Source organism: Kogia breviceps, chromosome 6 (assembly GCF_026419965.1).
Source record: "Kogia breviceps isolate mKogBre1 chromosome 6, mKogBre1 haplotype 1, whole genome shotgun sequence".
NCBI lineage: Eukaryota > Metazoa > Chordata > Mammalia > Artiodactyla > Physeteridae > Kogia > Kogia breviceps.
Window position 1 is genome coordinate 146,999,667 of NC_081315.1, and position 21,027 is coordinate 147,020,693.

General features: G+C 62.0%; 3 protein-coding genes across 3 annotated transcripts; 2 read left to right on the forward strand and 1 right to left on the reverse strand.

The window, feature by feature from the left end:
* The first annotated feature begins 321 nt into the window (after positions 1-321).
* Positions 322-10,464, forward strand: SLC49A3 (solute carrier family 49 member 3). Its single transcript, XM_067036260.1, is given in 11 exon segments — positions 322-354; positions 1,043-1,207; positions 4,053-4,249; positions 4,537-4,601; positions 4,751-4,853; positions 5,822-5,946; positions 8,662-8,780; positions 9,494-9,646; positions 9,934-9,994; positions 9,997-10,059; positions 10,269-10,464. Coding segments are annotated over 11 exon segments (1,230 nt in total). The 3' UTR covers positions 10,415-10,464.
* A 1,435-nt stretch (positions 10,465-11,899) lies between these two features.
* MYL5 (myosin light chain 5) lies at positions 11,900-15,271 on the reverse strand. Its single transcript, XM_067036981.1, has 7 exons — positions 15,204-15,271; positions 14,542-14,649; positions 14,303-14,378; positions 13,404-13,508; positions 12,915-12,993; positions 12,382-12,430; positions 11,900-12,036 (listed from the first exon to the last, which is right to left on the reverse strand). Exons 1-7 carry the CDS (start codon positions 15,204-15,206, stop codon positions 11,938-11,940), a joined length of 519 nt encoding a protein of 172 aa, XP_066893082.1. The 5' UTR covers positions 15,207-15,271; the 3' UTR covers positions 11,900-11,937.
* Positions 15,272-17,814: 2,543 nt separating this feature from the next.
* On the forward strand, positions 17,815-20,216 carry ATP5ME (ATP synthase membrane subunit e). The gene is made up of 5 exons (XM_059067428.2): positions 17,815-17,971; positions 18,434-18,744; positions 19,052-19,106; positions 19,567-19,665; positions 20,130-20,216. The coding sequence occupies exons 2-5, from the start codon at positions 18,709-18,711 to the stop codon at positions 20,153-20,155; spliced, it is 216 nt and encodes a 71-aa protein (XP_058923411.1). The 5' UTR covers positions 17,815-17,971; positions 18,434-18,708; the 3' UTR covers positions 20,156-20,216.
* Positions 20,217-21,027: the final 811 nt, after the last annotated feature.

Genomic DNA, 21,027 nt, shown 5'->3' on the forward strand with positions numbered 1-21,027 from the left:
TCTCTGATCCATGAAAATGGTATCTCTCTCCATTTTTTTAGGTCTTTATTGGTTTCTTTCACTTCTGTTGCATAATTTTTAGCATACAAGTCCTGTGTACACTTTGCTGTTTACACCCAATTTCTTTGACATAATTGTAAGTGGTATGTGTCTTTCATTTTGGTTTCCACACGTTCAAAGTTGGTGTATAGAAATGTGATTGATTGTTCTGTGCTGCCTACCCCACTTAAGAGCCCTCTGGATGGGCCGGGGAGCCCCACAGTAGAGCAGGGGCATCGGAGAGCTGGAGGGGAAGAAAAGCACAAGGCCGGCATCGCGTCCATGTATGTCAGCCCCACACAGGGAGCTACACAGGTGACCTCAGGACGAGTAATACTAGGAGAGTCATGGAGAGATGTCCAAAGTGGACCTTGGCGGAGGGAGGAATCTGGACAAGAGACTTCCTGCGCCCACGGGGGAGCTCTTGTGGAAGAGGGACAAGGCAGTCCTCCCTCCTCCCTACCTTCCAGCGCATCGAAACCTACATCTCCTAGCTCTGCCCCCTCTGTCTTCTCAGCTGGAAACTGCAGATAATAACCAGGTGGGAGGGGCTCTGGCACAGCCCTTCCCCCGTCGGAGGACAGGTGGCCCCGCCTTCCTTGCTCTGATTGGACTACCTCTGCCCCACTGGGCTGAGTCTTATGACTAGTACGGATTCGAGGCGATCCGCAGACGGACCCCAGCCTCCTCCTCCAGGCTGGCCTCCAGCTGCTCACTGTGACTTGTCTGGACCTCAGGAATTGGCGGGGGGCGGGGCGGGGGGGCGGAAGGACCTTTCCACGACCCCTTTCAGGAAGTGAGGACCCCTGCGGGTCGGTGACTTCCCGGCGCCCTGTCCTGCCCCAGCCCACCCCCACCCCCCGGCTTGACCCCTGCGAGGGGACCTTGTTCTTGTTTCTGCGGCTGGCTTCTGTCCCGGCCGACGGGGGAATTCGTCCCTCTTCCGCCTGGCGGGGTGGTGACCCCTGCCCCCGGGGCGGGCACTGCCCGACTCCACCCCGAGGGCGGCGCCAGCCCACGCGCCGCTCCAGAGCCCGGCAGGCGGCGCGCGGCGGCGACGGCGGGGCCGCCGCGACTCCCGCCCGGAGGCGCTGGGGGCCGCCGCGCCTGCGCGCACCGCTGCGTCTTCCTGCTGGCGCTCAGCCTGCTCACCTGCTCCAACAGCACGGTCCGGGGCTCGGGGCTTGGGGGCTGGGGTGCGGGTGCGAGCCGAGGCCGGGACCCCGCTGAGCCTCGGCTGTCGCGCCCAAGTGCTCGCGCCCTCGCACCCGCCGGTGTCCCGGGGCTCGCCGGGCGCCCGCCTCTCCGGAGAATCGGGCGGTGAGAACCCGGTTGCGGCCGGACCTCTCGGGGTCTGCGCGGGGGCGGGGCCGCCGGCGACCTCGGGGTGGAACCGGGACGGAGCGCCCCTTCCCTGGCCGTGGCTGAGCAGGGAGGACGGGGCTGGTGTCTGCCCCCGCGGTGACTGCGCGTGGGTCCTGTGACCCTCGCTGGTTTGGAAAGGCTCCCTCTCCTGCCGCAGGCGGGGGTCACTGTCCACAGCCAAGAAGGTCTCCTCCAGTGGGCCCCCCCTCCCTTCTGCAAAACACAGCCCCTGGCACAGGCCTTCGCATCTGGCTCTGGCTCTTGCCCTCCCCACCCCCTTACCTGTGCCCCGGACGCCCTCCTTGGGTTTCTGACTCAGTTCCAAGGTCCCTCACAGGAGGCCTTCCTTACCTGCCCAACCGTTCTCTTCATAGCTACCCAGCTGGGGTCTGCAGTGACCTGTCACCTGTTCTAGAACTGTCCGCACTGCTGTCTGGGACTGTGTTCATGACCACAGCCCCCGAGACCAGAGAAGCAGGTCAGCCAGTTCCAGAGACCCAGCTCTCCCTACCTGCTTCTCCCCCCGACCCACCCCTGAGGCCCCAGTCGCCCTGCGCAGCCCATCACACGCTGCCTGCCAGGCTCAGCCAGTGGACCTCTCTCCTCCCTTCCAGCCCTGGGCTGGGCCACCCTCGTGTGCCCTGGGCAGGCATCTATCTGCGTGCCCTTCCCAAACCTGACCCCAAGGGGCCTCCTTCCCTGGGGATCAGGCTGCAGCGCTGCCCGCACCGGCTCCCAGGGCTCCCCTCCCCTGTGCTGCCGCGTCTGCCTGAAGGAACATCGCTTGGCCTCCCTCAGGATCCCAGGGACTGGCTGGGCAGCCTCGGGTGGCCACAATCACATAGTGCAGAGCTGCAGGTGGCAGCGAGACCCACAGCTCAGGGAGGCGCCGAGCAGCCGAGGGACAGTCAGAAGCAGAGACCGAGAGGAGGAGAGGTGGCAGGCGAGGCAGGAAGACACCGCCTCGGAGAGGTTCTCGGGCGGCAGCCCCTCTTGGATGTCATTCCAAACTTCTTGGGGCCTTTTCCCTCCTCTCCTTGCTGGCTAGCCCCATGCTGGGACAGGTGGCTTCTGCAGCCTGGGCCTGGGGTCTGCCGGGACTCCAGAAGCCTCTTTTCTCTGCAGGACTCACCATGTCCCTGTGTCTAGACGCTGTGAAGCCAGAACTGGGTTTGGGTGCATTGGTCTGAGAATGCAGAGCAGCAGTCTCCCCCAGGCCCCTGAGCTGCTCTGATGAGTCTGGGGGTGGCCAGGCATCGGGCGGCCCTGAGAAGGTCCTTGGACACCGAGGCTGTCCCACTGCACTTCTCTCGTTCACAGGTCATTGTGGAGCAAACAAGAATCGCACCAGGAATTGTCATGATCCCTGCGTGGTCACGACAGGGAGCAGGGACCATCAGGAGTGCCTGGCCAAGTCCACGTGGCCCCTTGCTTACTCCCTTCGCAGCCAGATGAGCAGGGCCCTTGGGTTCGGAGGGGCAGTTGAAGGGCAGGTGGGGCTGTGCTTGGAATGAGGTCTGGGTGGCCCCGGAGAGGGTCTGGGTAAGAGCCAGCATGCGGGGCGGCTGCCGGTGTTCTCAAAGGACGCGCGGGGGCACCTGGCAGGCCGGGAACAGGTGGGAGGGAAATGTTGTGCAATGGGGGCAAACAGTTGTCCCCACGTCGCTGTGTGTGTTTTAGACCTGCCTCTGCCCCTCCGGCCACAAGCTCTGGGGAGGAACGAGGCTGGGGCGAGGCTGGCGAGGGATGAGCTTGGCTGCTCGGCAGGGCAGGTGGGGCAACCAGACACCAGGCTTTCCCGCCGCGGGATCAGGCCGGGCAGGAAGCAGCCGGGCCTGCGTGGAGCGCCTCCTAAACCTGGGAGATCTGCGCCCGGCTCTGTCCTGAAAAAAGGGAAGGAAAGGCAGCTGTTGCCTAAGCTCGGTGTCGTGTGAGGCTTTGTGGTCAGAGCTCTGTGTGGGTTAGGAAGCCTGGATCTCGTACGTGGCCTCCACTGTGGGGGGCGTGGCCCGGGGCGAGCTCGGCGTTGCTGGGTCCCCCGCCCAGTCGGAGTGCTCACTGGCTTGTTTTGCGACACCTTCAGCTCCGCGCCAAGCCAGGCCTGCCTCCCCTTCCCTCCTGCAGTAAGCCCTTGTCCACCTGGGTGTCCCCCACAGGCACTGAGTGTCCTCTGAGTGGCCCCCGGTGTGCTCCTCTGCCTGGCCCATCTGGGCAAACTAAGCATCCCCGTGGCTGGGGGCGGGGGGCCCTCTCCCGTGCTCCAGCTCTCGCCGCACCCAGTCTAGGTGCCCCTTCCCACCCCCGCACGGTGGCCACCTCTCTTCTGCTGACGGCCCTCGGGCCTTCTCCTTGGAGGGTCGGTCCTGGGCGGGACTTGCTGTCCTGCGGGCTCCAGCCAGGTTGCTGGCCTCTGTCTGCCCCCGGGACCACGGCTGCAAAGCGCCTGCAAAGCTGCTGCTGGTCCGCGGCCCGGGCGTGCTGGCTGAGCCCCCGCTCCGTGCCTTCCCTCGGGTGTGACCGGGTGGAAACCCGGCCCTGACAGGACCGCTGGGCCTTTTCCTCCCGCAGACCAGCCAGCCACACCCAGGACAGCAGGCAGCTGTGGAGTCTGTAGCGCCTCCTGGGCTGGTGCTGGCCTGTGTCCACAGCTGTGGCTCAGCTTCGCACCCGTGGCTGACACGATCACCCGGCACTTCCTACTCTCCACCGAGCAGATCGACTGGCTCTCACTGGTCTGCCTTGTGGTGTCCATCCCATTCGGCGTGGTGGCCATCTGGGTTCTGGACTCTGCTGGGCCCCGCTGGGCGGCGAGTTGGACCCCACACCGAGGCCCGCTCTGGGACGGGTGGGGTCCCCGAGTGTGGGCTCGAGAGCCATGACCTCCTCCCTAGATCGTGGTGCCCAGCCACTGCATGGTGGGTGGAGGTTGGGGTGCTGGAGGGCGTAGTCTGGGCTGCTGGGCAGCTCTTCTGACCCCAGCCCTGCAGACCATCCTATGTGCATGGCTGAACTTTGCGGGGAGCGTGATCTGCTCCCAGCCCTGCATGATCACCAGCAGCCAGGACCCATTTGCTTTCCTCATGGGTGGGCAGAGCCTCTGTGCCCTCGCCCCAATCCTGGTCATCTCTCCAGCCAAGCTGGCCGCCTTGTGGGTTCCCGAGCACCAGAGAGCCACAGCCAACACGATCAGCACGTGTGTGAGTCCCGGGGGTGGGGCCGACGTTCCCGCTGGCTTAGCGCGTGGCCCGGCACCTCTGCGCTCCCCGCTCTTGGAGGGTGAGGACTCCTCCTGGGGGCTGGGGACCAGCCTGCCGCTCTGAGCTGACACATGTCCCTATCCATTCAGCAAAACCCCTGGGCATCCTGGTGGCCAACCTGCTGTCTCTCAGCCTGGTGAAGAAGGAGGAGGACATCCCCTTGATGGTGAGGGAGCTCAGGAGTGCACGGACGTGAGTGTGTGTGCGTGTGCATGTGTGTGCACCTGTGTGTACGGTGTGGAGTGTGTCGGTGCGCGAGTGGCTACGTGTTTGCACGTGTGTGTGTATGTTTATGGGCTGTGTGTGCCAGTGTGTGTGCGCACTGAGTGCCATAGTGGTGGGCTCGTGCGTCCACACCTGTCTGTGTGAGTGTGCACTTGCCACCTTCTGCGGTCACACATGGGGCGCACTCCATGCACGTGGGGTTTCCTCACGTGCAAGTACTGGCCACCTTCCCAGCATCAGGCGCCACTCCAGGGCCCGGATGTCCAGCGGTTTCCTTAGCGGGGAGACAGCTCCAGAGAAGCGAGAGGCCGGCTGGAGCAGGAGGAAGCGTTTGTGGGGGGCAAGGGAGGGAGATGAGGGACCAGCAGACTCTGAGGTGGACGTGAGGCTGAGGGCTGGGGCCTGCAGCCAGAGGCCAGTGTGTCCGCTGAGCAAGGAGAGGGTGGCGGGAAGGGTCAGCCCAGGGGGCGAGCATTGGCGTGATGGACACCTCGGGGGGCGACTGAGGGGAGAGTGACTCCATCTGGTCCAGAATGACTCGGAGAGCCAAGGGTGTGCCCGGAGTGTCCAGGGAGAGAGCCAGGGCTTTGATCGGGTGGGGCAGGCTCAGGGCTGGGGGTTTGGAGGTGCGCTGAGGTGAGAGGGGCTTCCAGCTGGGCGAGTGTTGGGGTCATTCACAGAGGTGGGAGGGGGGTTCCAGGTGGCCGTTGGATGAAGCTCCCGGAGAGGGCTGAGCTGAGGCTGTCGCTGTTGCAGTCATCTGTGGGTGGTATTTTGAAAGCTGGGTTTCCAAATGCAACAAAGCAGAGCAGGCCCAGCACGGGGCTTGCCGACGTCCACCTGGGGATGGCCTGTGGGGGTAGCCGGCAAGGAGCCTGGAGCAGCGCGCGTGAGGCACCCACACGCGAGTGCACTCGTGCATGCCCTCCCCTCAGCTGGACATCTGCATCATCCCTGCTGGCCACTGCTTGCGTCTGGGAGAGCACGCCCCCCACCCCGCCCTCCGCGGGGGCTGTCCACTCCACCTCACAGAAGTGCCTAGCCGGGCTGGAGCTGGTCAGTGCCCCGTGTACTGTGGGATCCGGGGGCGGGGCCGGGGGAGGCCAGGAGGGGAAGGGGGCGGGGCTGCCCCGGGGAGCCTCTGGCTGTGCTGCTGGAGCTCCTGGACTGAGCAGCCCCCCCCCCCCCTTTTTAACATCTTTATTGGAGTATAATTGCTTTACAATGGTGTTAGTTTCTGCTTTACAACAAAGTGAATCAGTTATACGTATACATATGTTCCCATATCTCTTTCCTCTTGCGTCTCCCTCCCTCCCACCCTCCCTACCCCACCCCTCTAGGTGGTCGCAGAGCACCGAGCTGGTCTCCCTGTGCCATGCGGCTGCTTCGCACTAGCTATCCACCCTACGTTTGGTAGTGTATATATGTCCATGCCACTCTCTCACTTCGTCACAGCTTATCCTTCCCCCTCCCCATTTCCTCAAGTCCATGCTCTAGTAGGTCTGTGTTTTATTCCCATCCTACCCCTAGGCTCTTCGTGACATTTTTTTTCTTAGATTCCATATATATGTGTTAGCATACGGTATTTGGTTTTCTCCTTCTGACTTAACTTCACTCTGTATGACAGACTCCAGGTCCATCCACCTCAATACAAATAACTCAATTTCGTTTCTTTTTATGGCTGAGTCATATTCCATTGTATATATGTGCCACATCTTCTTTATCCATTCATCCGTTGATGGACACTTAGGTTGCTTCCATGTCCTGGCTATTGTAAATAGAGCTGCAATGAACATTTTGGTACATGACTCTTTGAATTATGGTTTTCTCAGGGTATATGCCCAATAGTGGGATTGCTGGGTCATATGGTAGTTCTATTCTTAGTTTTTTAATAAACCTCCATACTGTTCTCCATAGTGGCTGTATCAATTTACATTCCCACCAACATTGCAAGAGTGTTCCCTTTTCTCCACACCCTCTCCAGCATTTATTGTTTCTAGATTTTTTTTTTTTTTTCCGGTATGCGGGCCTCTAACTGCTGTGGTCTCTCCTGTTGCGGAGCATAGGCTCCGGAAGCGCAGGCTCAGTGGCCGTGGCTCACGGGGCCAGCCGTTCAGCGGCATGTGGGATCTTCCCGGACCAGGGCACGAACCCGTGTCCCCTGCATCGGCAGGTGGATTCTCAACTACTGCGCCACCAGGGAAGCCCTGTTTCTAGATTTTTTGATGATGGCCATTCTGACCAGTGTGAGATGATATCTCATTATAGTTTTGATTTGCATTTCTCTAATGATTAATGATGTTGAGCATTCTTTCATGTGTTTGTTGGCAATCTGTATATCTTCTTTGGAGAAATGTCTATTTAGGTCTTCTGCCCATTTTTGGATTGGTTGTTTGTTTTTTGGTTATTGAGCTGCATGAGTTGCTTGTAAATTTTGGAGATTAATCCTTTGTCAGTTGCTTCATTTGCAAATATTTACTCCCATTATGAGGGTTGTCTTTTGGTCTTGTTTATGGTATCCTTTGCTGTGCAAAAGCTTTTAAGTTTCATTAGGTCCCATTTGTTTATTTTTGTTTTTATTTCCATTTCTCTAGGAGGTGGGTCAAAAAGGATCTTGCTATGATTTATGTCATAGAGTGTTCTGCCTACGTTTTCCTCTAAGAGTTTGATAGTGTCTGGCCTTACATTTAGGTCTTTAACTCATTTTGAGTTTATTTTTGTGTATGGTGTTAGGGAGTGTTCTAATTTCATACTTTTACATTAGCTGTCCAGTTTTCCCAGCACCACTTATTGAAGAGGCTGTCTTTTCTCCACTGTATATTCTTGCCTCCTTTATCAAAGATAAGGTGACCATATGTGTGTGGGTTTATCTCTGGGCTTTCTATCCTGTTCCATTGATCTATATTTCTGTTTTTGTGCCAGTACCATACTGTCTTAATTACTGTAGCTTTGTAGTATAGTCTGAAGTCAGGGAGCCTGATTCCTCCAGCTCCATTTTTCGTTCTCAAGATTGCTTTGGCTATTCGGGGTCTTTTGTGTTTCCATACAAATTGTGAACTTTTTTGTTCTAGTTCTGTGAAAAATGCCAGTGGTAGTTTGCAAATCAATCAATGTGATACACCATATCAACAAACTGAAGGAGAAAAACCATATGATCATCTCAATAGATGCAGAGAAAGCTTTTGACAAAATTCAACACCCATTTATGATTAAAAAAACCCTGCAGAAGTAGGCATAGAGGGAACTTTCCTCAACATAATAAAGGGCATATATGACAAACCCACAGCCACATCATCCTCAATGGTTAAAAACTGAAACCATTTCCACTAAGATCAGGAACAAGACAAGGTTGCCCACTCTCACCACTCTTATTCAACATAGTTTCACTGTTTGCAGATGACATGATACTATACATAGAGAATCCTAAAGATGCCACCAGAAAACTACTAGAACTAATCAATGAATTTGGTAAAGTAGCAGGATATGAAATTAATGCACAGAAATCTCTGGCATTCTTATACACTAATGATGAAAAATCTGAGAGTGAACTTAAGAAAACACTCCCATTTACCATTGCAACAAAAAGAATAAAATATCTAGGAATAAACCTACCTAAGGAGACAAAAGACCTGTATGCAGAAAATTATAAGACACTGATGAAAGAAATTAAAGATGATACAAATAGATGGAGAGATATACCATGTTCTTGGATCGGAAGAATCAACATTGTGAAAATGACTCTACTACCTAAAGCCCCTCCCCTTTAGCTCTCAAGGAACATGGCCTACGTCATCCTGGCTCCTGGCCACATGCTTTGGGGGCAGCATTGGCATCTTCTCCAGCTTCTTGTCCTTCCTGGAGCAGGTCCTCTGCGTGAATGGCTACTCCAGCTTGGTTGCCGGCCCCGCCCTGGGGGCCCCGGGGCAGGGCGGAGCTTTGGGGGCCTGTTACCCCACGGGCTCTCTTCCGCTGCTGGTCTCCCGCTGGTGGCTGTGGAATGGCCAATGACCTCCCCAGGCACTGGGTTTCCACACCTGGACGGGGTGATGTGGGTGCTACTGAGATGCTGTGTGAAAATTTGTGTCTGCAGACAGTGGGGTGGTGGCTGTGGGGAAGGGGTGCTGGCAGAGCCCAAGTGTGTTCCACTGGGATTTCGTGTGGCGCTTTCCCCCATGCCCCGCCCACCCCAGCCCTGTGGGACCCTCTGATGTTGGAGATGCAGAGGAGAGGGCCTTACTCTGCTCATAGCATCTCTGGCCGTGCCCTCCACTGTCTGCATCAGCCCTGGGTGTGGGGTTCGGGCCCCTTGTGTTCCCAGTTTTTCAGGGGTGACCGGCACTGAGGGGTGTCTGTAGCAGCCAGGCCCTTTCTCTAGCAATTGTTGAGATCCTGGGTGGGGGTAACACAGGGAAATGGCACCTCCAGGGGAGGACACCTCTTCCCCCAGCCAATGGTGCAGCCAAGCCTTCCGTGTCGTCCTGCCTGGGCCTCAGGCTCCGTTCAGTGATGCTGCCGTGGGCTCCCCGGTGATAGCATGCATCCTAAGGATGAGGGCCCCCTCCTGGGGCCCAGGTGACAGGGTGCCCCCGCCTCCTCTCCTCCTCCAGGAATTTGCAGGCCTCTGTGGGGCTCCCTTCTTTGCGTTTGGGGTCTTGAGGGTGCTGCCTCTTGGCCTGTGTGTGGACCGGACCAAGCATTTCACTGGAGCTGTCGAGATCGGCCTCTGCCTGACATCTCTGGTCTGCGTGGCCTTTGGCCTGGTGAGAGTCCTCTGAGCCAAGACCACCTTGCACGAGTCAAAGTGGGGTGCGCCGGGGTGGGGGAGTTGGCAGGTCGGCCGTAACGGACATCCAGACCCACTCCGGCCCAGGCACTGCTCGTTGGCCTGGGCCCTGAGTGGGACAGGCTGCATGGCCTCTCCGACCTTGGGCACGGCGCCGACCCCACCCCCCCCACCCCCGGTGCAGGGCCTGGCTGGGTCTGGGCGTCTAGGGCTGTGGCACGTCTGGCTCCTGCCGCATCCATCTGTGCGGCTCGCTGCCCCCAGGTGTCCCAGCTGGGGGGACAGACCGTTGCGCTGGCCGCCACCTGCTCGCTGCTGGGGCTCTTTGCTTCTCAGCGGCGCCTGTCGCCATGCAGCTGGTTGTCGAGTGCTCCTTCCCTGTGGCTGAGGGTGGGCCGTGGGCCTGGTCCTCGTGCTGGGGTGGGTGCCCATCCCCCAACGCTTCCCTGGGGACCCAGAGGCCCTCCCCTTGACCCCCCCCAGGCCACACAGCAGGTGACCTGAGCGCCTGCCGTGTGCTGGCCTGGGCTGGCCGCAGGGCCCATGGTGACCAGAGCAGCGCCCTGCCCTCAGGATGAGTACGGGTGCCGGGGCAGCAGGCAGTGCCCCGGGCAGGGCTGAGGTTCTCGTGCTGGGCAGGCAGGCCGAGGGTGTGCTCATCATGGCGCTGCTGACCTCCCCGACCGTGCACCACGTGGAGCCGTCCTTCTCCACCTGCCGGAACGGCCAGGACCTGCTGGCCTGAAGGGTGAGGGCTGCAGCCTGTGGGGCTCCGTGGGCGCAGGCCAGCAGGTCGGCCCCCACCCAGCCCTGGGAATCTCCCCTCCACGGGCCTCTTGGCGACTTCCGCTGTCCTTGGTGGGTGGGTGCAGGGCACCCTCGGTGGGGGTTGGGGGCGTCGGGGTGGGGTCAGAGGGCAACAAGCCGAACCTCAGGCTCAGCCTGGTGGGAGCAGCCCTGAGGCCCTTAGGAGAGCTCAACCTCTAACCCCTATGTGACTGGTTTTGAAATGAGATCAAAGAGAGACAGGGAGAGTCAGAGAGTGAGAAAGACAGAGACAGAGACCGAGAGCGTGAGAGAGACGGGAGTGGGGTCGGCTGCCAGAGAGACGGCGTGTTGCACGCTCACGTCCCCAGACCTGGTGCGGTGACCTCGGGGCTCAGGGCTGTGAACCCACCTTTGGGGCCTCTTGGGGCTGGGACAGGGCCTGTCCCCGGGCTCACTCTGAGGTCATGGTTAGTGGGGTCCCGGGTCCCCTGCACCCGGGTGGGCACTCTGGCACTTGGGGAGCCTCGGCAGAGCTGGGCCACGTCTCCCCAGCGCCCACGCTGCTGATGGCCGGCCCGTGCGCCCTCTTCAGCTGCCTTGGGGTGCTTCCTCCCCACCCCATAGCGGCGCCTGCAGGCCGAGGCTGACGCCAGCTCCTCCGTCCAGGAGGACGTGCGCCCGGCAACCTCGGTAGCCACCCCCCGAGGCCCCACCGCGGCCCCCCGTCCCCAGCAGCCCCTTCTGGCGCCAGTGCTCCTGGCTCTGCCTCCCTCCCCCTGGGAGTCCTCTGAGATGTCATGGGGCCCCTGCAGCGGACCAGAGGCCGGGGAGCATTTGGTGTGATGAGAAGTGGGCCTGGAGATGTGAAGGGGGGGCCAGGAGAGGCAGGCCCTGGTCCCCTCGGCTGCACCAGTCACACCTGAGGCCAGGACGGTGCCAGCATCCGGAGGGCCCGTGGTCCTCGGACACAGGCAGTCTGGCCCAGGGGACTCCCTGTGGATGTAGCCAGGAGAGCTGCCACCGTGTAGACAAGAGGCCGCTGACCGGGCGGGGCGCTCCAGCGGCCAGGCCGGACCCAGGGTGGCTGGGGCAGCGGCTGCGTATGGGGAGGCTGGCCTGGCCTGGGGGCCCGGCTGAGGGGCGCTGAGTGAGCTGGGGGTTCTGAGGGCCCCAGCATGGCTGAGTCTGGAGTGGACAGGTGTGGGGAAGGCCTTCCTTGAAGGAGCCTATCCCAGAGCCATGCTCAGCCTCTGCTGAGCCCTGAATGAGCAGCCCCCCAGCCAGGTGCTAGCACAGGTGGGGAGAGCAGGTGGGGCCAGGCTGGGCTGGCGGCAGAGGGCGGACCCCAGGCAGACGCTCCCACCCCCTGAAGGCCCTCCTGCCCTCATGGACACTCCCATCCCCGGGGGGACCCCTTCTCCCCCGCAAGAGACACGCGCAGGCTGGTTGGCGGGTTCACGTTTACTGAACTGGCCACAGCCCAGGGGGTGGGGGTGCCCCTCACTCCTCCTCCTTCCCGTGGGTGAGCACGTAGCTCAGCGCCTTGTAATCCAGGTTGCCTGCAGCGTCGATGGTGGAGAACTGGAACATCTGGTCAACCTGCGAGTTTGGTGGGGGTCGTGAGGCCCAGGCAGGGGTGGGAGGGAGTGGGAGGGTCCCCGAGGCCGCAGCCAGCAGGGGAATTAATTACAGGAACTGGACCCCAGGCTCTGTCTTGTTTCCGTGCTTGGGGGGAAGGAAGTGGGGGGAGGCCCCGCAGAGCAAGGGTTGGGGCCGGGGCGGGTGTCTCCCCTCCTGGACACCGGGCATCCCACCCTCCCCAAGGCTGCAGCCTCTGGGGGCCGAGGCACATCCCCCTCCTGAGCCCCCAGGGCCCCGAGAGCCATGCTTGGGTTTCACGGAGGGCCTTGGGGAAGGAGGTGGGGTGGGGGTGAGGGGACAGACCTCCTCAGCAGTCATCTTGTCGGCCTGGGACATGAGCAGCTGCCTGATGCTGAGGACAGGAGGGAGGGGCCAAGTTAGGCTGCTCGGGAGAAGGCACAGCCCTGAACTGGAGGGGTGGCCACGGGGGAGCCCCGTGAAGGGTCCACATGGGGGGACGGGGCCGCTCCGAGGTGGGTGTGCCCGCCTTCAATCCCACCCGCTCACAGGGCAGGTGCCTCTGGGCACAGGGGTGGGGTGGGCGGGTGCCCACAGGGAGCCTTCCCTGACCCCCACACCCCTGGGAGCCAGCGCCTGGCACACCGAATAGGTCCGGTCACGTGGCCTGTGGCTGAAGTAGCCCCCAAAGGGGCTAAAGACCCAGCGATGGTCTGAACGGCAGTGACCACTGGCCCCGTATGGGCAGGGCTGATCCTGCCCTCAGTTACCCTGAGGGACTCAGGATCCCGGGCAGGGCAATCCGGACCTGAGAGCTGGCTGGGGGGTTGGCACCCCTCCTACCCTGGCGATGCCCGGGCGCCCGCGGCCACACTCACTAGTCCTTGTTGATGCTGCCTTTGCCGTCGGAGTCCAGCATCTTGAATGCGTTGTGGATGGTCTCCTCGGCATCCGTGCCTGCCCACAGGGGGCCTTGAATCCTGGGCGTCTTGGGGTCCACGCCCTTGCCCACTCAGCGCCCTGAATGGCCTTCCCACTCTGAGCACCTGGGAGACCCTCAGCTCCCACCCCAGGGGTACCGTTCTCGGGGTCCCTTGGGTCCCGCTAGGCCCAGACCTGGGCGAGTTCTCAGTGAGGGACGGAGGTCCCCATCAGTGGGCGAAGAGTTGGGTCTGGGCTGTCAGCTCACCCACCCTGGGGGGCTGACGGGGCCCCACAGAGGTGGGTCCCAGAATGCCAGGTCCTGGGGCTTTTCAAGAGATCTGCAAATGTGGTTTTTTACGTGAGACGTGCGGATCTCTAAGTGCTTGGAACCAAGTAAGCGCACCCACTGTGCTGGCAGACCTGCGGGCTGGCCCGGCACTCACCGCTTAGCTTCTCCGCAAACATGCTGAGGAACATGGTGAAGTTGATGGGCCCCGAGGCCTCCTTGAGCATGGCGTCCAGCTCCTCGTCCTTGACGTTGGTTTTGCCTGTTGCAGACGTCGGGGATGGGGATGGGGTCACAGGGCAGGAGTGTCGCCCGCCTGGCTGCCTTGTGGTCCATGCAGGTGCCCCCCGGGGCCGCCCCCCTCCATCATTCTCCAGGCAACCCCAGAACGAAGATGGGGAGACCAGAGAGAGGGAGGTGAGCCAGTGCAGGCCCCCTTGGCCGAGGCATGGTTGACGCAGGTTCTGCACCCCAGCCCTGGGAGGTGGACTGAGGGGCGAGGGGAGCCAGAAGGCCTGTGATCTGCTACCTGGGTGTGAGGGGGCCTGGAGGAAAGGCGGGCACCCCCAAGGTAGAAACCAGCCTGCCCCCGCCCCAGCTCCAAGGGCAGGGCCGCCTCAGGCTGAGGACAGCCGCCCCAGGTGGGGGCGAGGGAGGCCCGCGGGCTGGGCCGCGCCGCCTGCAAAGGACGAGCCTGTGGCTCTTCGGGGGAGCACGGCAGGCCCCCCTGCCTCTCCCAGCCCCGTTCCTGGGCCTCCTTCCCGTGCCTGGGGTGGGAGCGCCAGCCCCGCCCCGCGCAGAGGCATCAGCCCCTTCCTCGAGCTCCTTACCCCGCCGCCCGCTCCGGGATGCCCGTGCTCGGGCTGTGCCACCCTCCCCGTGATGCTCTCTGCCAGCTCTGATCAAACGAGAGGGCAATTTCTCCCCAGGAGAGGCCCACCTCCCCTCAGCGCCCACGGGAGCCGGGTCAGGCTCTCGGGAACCGGCGGGCGCTCCTGGAGCCGGAGGGCGGGGCGTCGGGGTGCTGGGCTGGGGTTCTGCCCCTGGGGCACATACCCAGGGAGGCGTAGGTGTCCTTCAGGTCCTCCTTGTCAACGAAGCCGTCTCGGTTCTGGTCTATGAGCGTGAACGCCTGGAACCGAGGCCAGGTTCACTGGGCTGCCCCGAGTGAGGGCAGGCGTCCCCTTTCCCGGCTCTGGATCGAGGGTCTTGTCACCTGCGTTACGTTCCCCAGGAGACCCCTGAGGCATGAGCTTCTGGGTGGAGGGGTTCCCGGTACAAGAGCAGGGCCTCACCTCCTTGAACTCCTGGATCTGGGCCTGCTCAAAGCTGGAGAAGACATTGGATGATGCCCTCTGGGCCCGCAGGGCCCCCCCTTCCTTCTTCTTGGTCTTCCTGCTGGCCTGAGATGAGAACAGCAAGGCTCAGGGTCCCCCAGCCTTCCCGAGGGTCTCCTTGGGGGCACCCAGGCATTTGGGGAGACCTGATGCAGAGGATGGGTGGGCCATGGCATTTGGGGATGCAGGGGGCCCCAAGCCCGTGTCCCTGGGCTGGGGCAGCTGCAGGTGCTTGGCGTGGTTGAGGGACCCCTGGGTGGCCCCTGACAGAGCACAGCACCCAGGGTGCCCCCTGAACTATGCCGTGCTCAGTCTGCAGTCCAGCCAGGAGGACCAGGAGCAAATGAACCGTGCCGGCGGCCGGAAGGTGGAAGGGCTTGTTCTGGGGATCCCACTAGGGTGAAGGCCAGGACCGCCACCTTCCAGCCCCAGGCTGTCACCAGCGCTGCCATAGGGCACAGACCTCCCCCAAACTCCAGCACAGGCAAAGACCCGCACACACGTGCACAAGCTCAACTTGTGTGCACACGTAATCAGGCAGAGCACACTCCTGCGTGCGACATGTGCACACACCCCCATCCACACGGTCACACACGCACATCAGGTACAGATGCGCTCACCATGCCTGGGTCTTCCCGGTGCAGTGGTCTGGGTCCTCCCCGCTGAGGTCGCCTGTCTTAAGTCCCTCCCAGTCCCCCAGGACAGCTCAGACTCTGGATGCCACTCCCTACAAGGACAGGCTCAGGGCCACCCGGGGGACTGGGCAACTGCAGAGCAAGCTCTGGCAGCCAGCCGTGAGTCAGACGCCCCCATCCTGCTGGCTCCATAGGCCCCCAGCCTCCGGGCACCTCCCCGCCTGCCCCCACCCTGGAGCCTGTGTTCTCCTGGCTCCTGTGCATCTCTGGGGTGACCTGCACATGGGTCAAGGGCCTGGGGACTGCGGGAGCCAGAGGAAGGGGCACCTTTCCCAGACTTGCACACAGTTACTGTGAATGACCCCGGTGGCCAGTCAGCAAGCATTCCCCGAGTATGCCTGTCTGCCGTGGCCTCCCCGCCTTGGTGGCAGAGGCGTCCCAGGCCCTGACCCCAGCCCTGGGGCCAGCCCTCCTGTCCCCACGGCAGGGAGCTCCTTGCCTGGCCCTCAGAGGGGGATGACATTTCTGGGATGGAGGATGGCCCATATGGGCTGGGCTGGGCTGGGCCCAGCACTCAGCCAGATCTTCCTGCTACACCATGGCCCCAGGGGCAGAGTCTGGGGAGGGAACCTGGCCCAGATGCCCGCTGGTGGTGCCAGATGTTGGAGGCCACCACAAAGTCAGGGAGAAGATGCCCTGGTCCTTGGTGGTGGGGAAGTACAGAGTTAGTGGCAGGAAGGGATGGGGTGGTGGGTCTGCAGGCCGAGCAGGAGGAGGCCAGTGGGTAGATGAAGTGGGCAGATGGGATTCCAGTTTCATACGTGGAGAAAATGTTTTCTGAGCCTCCGGGGCCAGGTCTGGGTGGGGATCGGATGAGCTGCAATCACTGGGTGGGGGTCCTCAGGGGCACATCGCTGAACCACACGGCACCTGCTGCGCTGCAAGGCGAGAGGCGCACGCCCTCCGTCACGTGGTGCTCCTGAGGTGCTGCCGTCCGCGATCCCGGGACCAGCTCACCATGAGAAACATGGCTGGGGGGGGGGGGGGGGTGTGACTCACCTGGAGGGACCTGGGGGCTCCTGGGGGCTCTGTCTGGAGGACCCCTGGAGGGCTAACGTGTGACCTGTGTGGGACACCTGGGCCTGGGCTGCGCAGGGACCCCATCACTCCCAGCCGGGTGGGCCTGGGTGCGACGCCGGGACGGACCTCGGCCGGGCTGTGGGAGTGGGGAACAGCACACCGAGAGGGGTAGGCCCACGGGGTCTGTGCTCAGGAGACCCAGACTCGGGGAGGGCCAGAAGAGGCTAGCTGAGCCCCTGGGGAGGTGCCCTGCGGCCGGCCTCGGTCTGAGTACAGCTCTAAAGATAGCCGCAGAGCCTGGCTCCTGGGAGAATATCAGGATTCAGCACGGACAACTGGCCCTGACAGGTGCAGCGGTGTCAGCAGGCAGCCCCTGTGTCCTGAGCCAGGTTGGATGGGCCCCCCCGACCCCACCCCGCAGTCCCCAGGAAGGACTCTGGGCCAATGTGGGTCTCCCCAGCTTCAGGGGTCTTCCCTGGGCGGTTTCCGAAAGCGTGTGTTCCTGGGCCTGTGTGTGCCCTCGGCTGGCCACCACTCCCCCCAACACCGTGGAAGCTACTGGTATGTGGTCCCCCCACCAGCACTCTGGCCCCACCTTCAGCCCCAGAGAAATTTATTTTTGATTCTGGAAAAAGGAGTTGCTGAGGACTCTGGTTTATTTTAAAATCCAGGGAAGGGAAAACACATTTGCCTTCTGAGGTCATCTGTCCGGCTGCAAGATAGAGGTGGAAGGGTGGTGCTCAGCAACGGCACACAGCATGTGGGCGGTGGAGGAGGGTTACTTTGTGCTTTGTGGAGTCAACGTGTGCTTACAGCTTCCTTGGGAAGGAATGAGTGAGGAGGGGGAGGGTCAAGAAGCCCTCCCCCCACCCCAGGCCCCGCAGAGGCCACAGAGGAAGGGTGTCAGGGAGGAGTCCTCAGAGGGTTCAGAAAAGATCCCAGCTGCCCTGTAGGATCCACCTTGGAGTTCCCACTCCCAGCCCAGGAAACAGCACAGGTGATTTACTAGTTTCCCAGTGGAAGGCCCAGAGCCAGGATTCCCGAGCAAATGGAGAGGCAGCAGGGTCTGCTCAGGCCCCTGGTGGCTGCCGAGGGGCTTCGCCTTGGTGCAGATTTACTGAGCACATTCTACGTGCCCTGGACTTTTTGTCCCTGCATTCTATTCTCTTTAGAATCGGAAGTGATCTCCCCTAGCAGTGGAGCGGGGACGCCTGCGAGCCCCCAGCCCTGGTTCTCTGGGAGTTTATGCCTGGAGCAGCGCAGGGCACAGGGCATGGGTGGTCCTCCCACCAGACTCCCTAGCCCCGTTGCCATAGGAACTATGTGTCAGCACCGCAGGCTCAGTTGGGAGGCTGTCTGGCCACCACTGCCCATCTCTGGGCAGCCTCTTTGCACACCTGGGCTCGGTCGGCTGTGTCTTCGCTGGGGCTGACCACAGATCTGGGGGAGCCAGTCTTCTCCTCTGAGGGGGCCAGAGAACCCCACCAGTGCAACCCCTGCCTCCCCAACAGAGGGCAGCAGAAGTGAGAGTGAGGGCCTGTTTTATGTGAACCTTGAAGCTTGCGGCTGCATGACCCTGAGCGCCAGAGTCGGGGAGACCCAGGGAGCAGGCTCTGCTAGGGTGGCCTTCTCAGGAAAACCCGAAGTCCCCTTCTGCTGGAGAGGCTCCTAGGGTGAGGAAGCTCTAGCTCTACTGGGGCGCTGGGTCCGGAACCGGGGGTGGGGATGGCAGGAGGGGGCACCCCAGGCAGTGCGGTCCCGGGAAGCGACTCGGAGGCCACATGGTCGGCCTGGCCTGTCTGTGAGCCCAGAGGGGCCGGCCACGGCCACCCCACTCTGCCAGGAGCCGGCCTGCACTCAGGTTACATTTTGTCCCCGGACCCCGGATTCCCTGCCCAGAGCCTCGAGCCCCTTCCTGGGCTGTCCTCTGGGCTGACCTGGGGCTGCTGCGGACCTGGACCAGCCTCGGGGTGGCTGGGGCCGCACTGCAGCAGTGGGCGGGGCGGGACAGCCCAGGGAGGGAGGATAGCGAGCACTCTATTTCGCACTTTGGAATGTGGACTTAAACTTTTCAAATATTTGTACCTGTGGTGTGCGGGCCTCGATTTGTGCTCAACCTGGTCCGAAAACGTCAGTGCCTGGAGGGGTCGCACCCGAACCAGCACGTGCCGCCTGGGCCACTGCGCATGCGGAGCCAGTCGCGAGCCGCGCGCCTGGTGACGTCACCCCTCCGCGAACGGGCGCGCGCGCCGTTCTCCCTCCGGCCGCCAGGGGGCGGCGCCGGCGCCTTCTCGCTGCTGACGGCGCATGCGCCCACCCGAGTGAGCTTCTGCGTCTCCAACGTTTTCCGGGCCCTTGCGGCGTCCTCGTCGGTCCAGGTTGTGCTTCCGGTGCGAAGGTCACGGGCAAGATGGTTCCGCCAGTGCAGGTTTCTCCGCTCATCAAGGTGAACCAGGTTTCGCGGCCGCGGCCGGGTGCTCGGCTCCGTGTGGGCCCGCGCGTGAGCGACTCCGCGGAGCTCGAGACTTCCGGCCCGGCCTCCGCCCGGCGGGACAGCCACCCCTCTCTCACCCTCCCTCGCCCCGACCGGGAGGCTGCGATTTCCCACCCCCCGCATCGGCCCCAGACACCGCGGGTGCGAGCCCACCCTTCCCCGCACCCGTCCCCCGCGCCCGGGACCCCCGCCCCGCGGGCTGAGAAAGCCTCCGGACCCCGGTTCCGCTCCGCCGGTTCTGACCGCCCTTTCCCCGCAGCTCGGCCGTTACTCCGCCTTGTTCCTCGGCGTGGCCTACGGAGCCAAGCGCTACAGTGAGTGACCACAGGCGGATACAGCCGTCCTAGCCCACGGGGCGCTCGCGGGGCTTCCCGAAGACGGTGCGGGGTCTCGGGTGCCGGGCAGTAGACGCGCTCGGGCAGGAGAGGGGGCAGGGCGGGAGGCGCCAGACCCAGAAACCCGAGCGGGCTGGACCCTTGAGCGCCGCCGCGGCAGGCGTGTAGTTTGGCTGGGCAGCCCCTTGCAGCACAGAGGCCCGAGTGAGGGCTGGCAAGACGCCTGGGGTAGCAGCGGGGACCCTGTAGCTGCCCTCCATGTTGGGCTCTCTGTTGAGGAGTGAGTGTCAGGCCTTTGCGTATACCTAGGTAAAGCAGGTACTTGTGGCGTTCACAGTGCACTCGAAGATGACTTTGCTTGTGGATTGAGTTCCTTTTACTCAGCGCCTCGGTGAAAAAGTTCATTAATATCATCCCTCCCCTTGCTTTCCTTTAACAGATTACCTGAAACCCCGGGCAGAGGAGGAGAGGAGGATAGCAGCTGAGGAGAAAAAGAAGCAGGATGAGCAGAGACGCATTGAGAGAGAGCTGGCAGAAGGTACTGGTGTTGCCGAATCTCCCAGATCTGCTCTCCGCCCGGGTTTTCAGAAACAGCTGCCGCTCCAGATGAGCCCCCAGTGGGGGAAGGGCCGCCGTCTGATCCCTCCTGGCCCCTGGGTCCTCCTCTGGGGGAGCGGGCGGGCGAGCAGGTGTGGGTGCTGGGGGTACACGGTGATAACTCCCTTTAGTGAGGCCTGGGCCCCTAGGCCTTGGAGGTGAACTGTCTGCCACCCTCAGAGAGGCCCCAGGAGCAGACCCAGGCTCACGTCTCCCTGCCTGCGGCAGCAGGTTCCCATCAGGACGGGCAGGGATAAGGAAGGCCCAGGATGGAAGTGGCAGCAGAGCGTAGCCAGGCTCCCCGTGGCATGAGATACCGGGTGGTTTAACACCCAACGTCGAAAGTGGGCCCTTTGGAGGGCCCGAGTGTGTAATGGCACGTGTGTTTTCCTTCCAATTTTTCAGCCCGAGAGGACAGCATATTAAAGTGAGCCTGCCTTTCCCCGGAGCAGTGTGGATGAATAAAGCCTCCTGTACTGTGTGATTCTCTGACTTGCCTTTACTGTCCCCGGTTGTTTGGTTTCTGGACTCAGACTGAGCAGTTGTGTGCCTGCCTTCTCAGGTCATGTGGGGTGTGGATGGGGAGGGATTCCAGAAGAACCAGTCAGTGGCCAGTGCGTAAACCGCGCGGGATGCACAGAACCTCTGCTGCCTGCTCCGGGGTGTCTGTGGCGGAGCCCAGAGGATGCAGTCTGTAGCAGAGACACGGCTGGCCAGGCGTTGTGAGCGCTGCTCGGTCTTCTATGCTCCGAGCCTGGCCCAGACCCTTGAATGGGCAGGGGAGGGGCAGGCTTTGCAGATGGTGGGGGTGGAGATGGCCTGATGCCTTTATGGTTGGGACCTGGATTTCCATCGCCCTCCTGCACATTCTGCCCTTGACCCCAGGGAGGGGATGTGGCCTCCTGAGGACCAGGCTGGGGTGCAGCTAGGTGTTCAGGGGGCTTAGGCCTTTGTGCCTGAGCAGACGGCAGACTCCACCCCTGGTGGCTGTGGCCTTTCATCCCCGGGCCTGGTGTCAGAAGTCGCTGTTCCCACTTTTGTGCCGGGAGCAGGTTGCCTAGGCTTAGAGCCCTAGTTTATTTATCAAATGAGTTCATCTGCAAACATGAGGAGAAAGTGAGAAGTGGTGTACAGCCCCGTTTTCAGTTAAGGTGAGGCTGAAGTGCGTGATGGTGCACACCCCCTGGGGTATCCTGAGGTGGGTGGGTACCTGGCACTGGGTCCCCCTGCGAACCTGGAGGAGCCCCCAGTCGCAGGCCCTTGTCACCACCAGGTGCCACTGTGAGCTGAAGGTTTTGTGGGG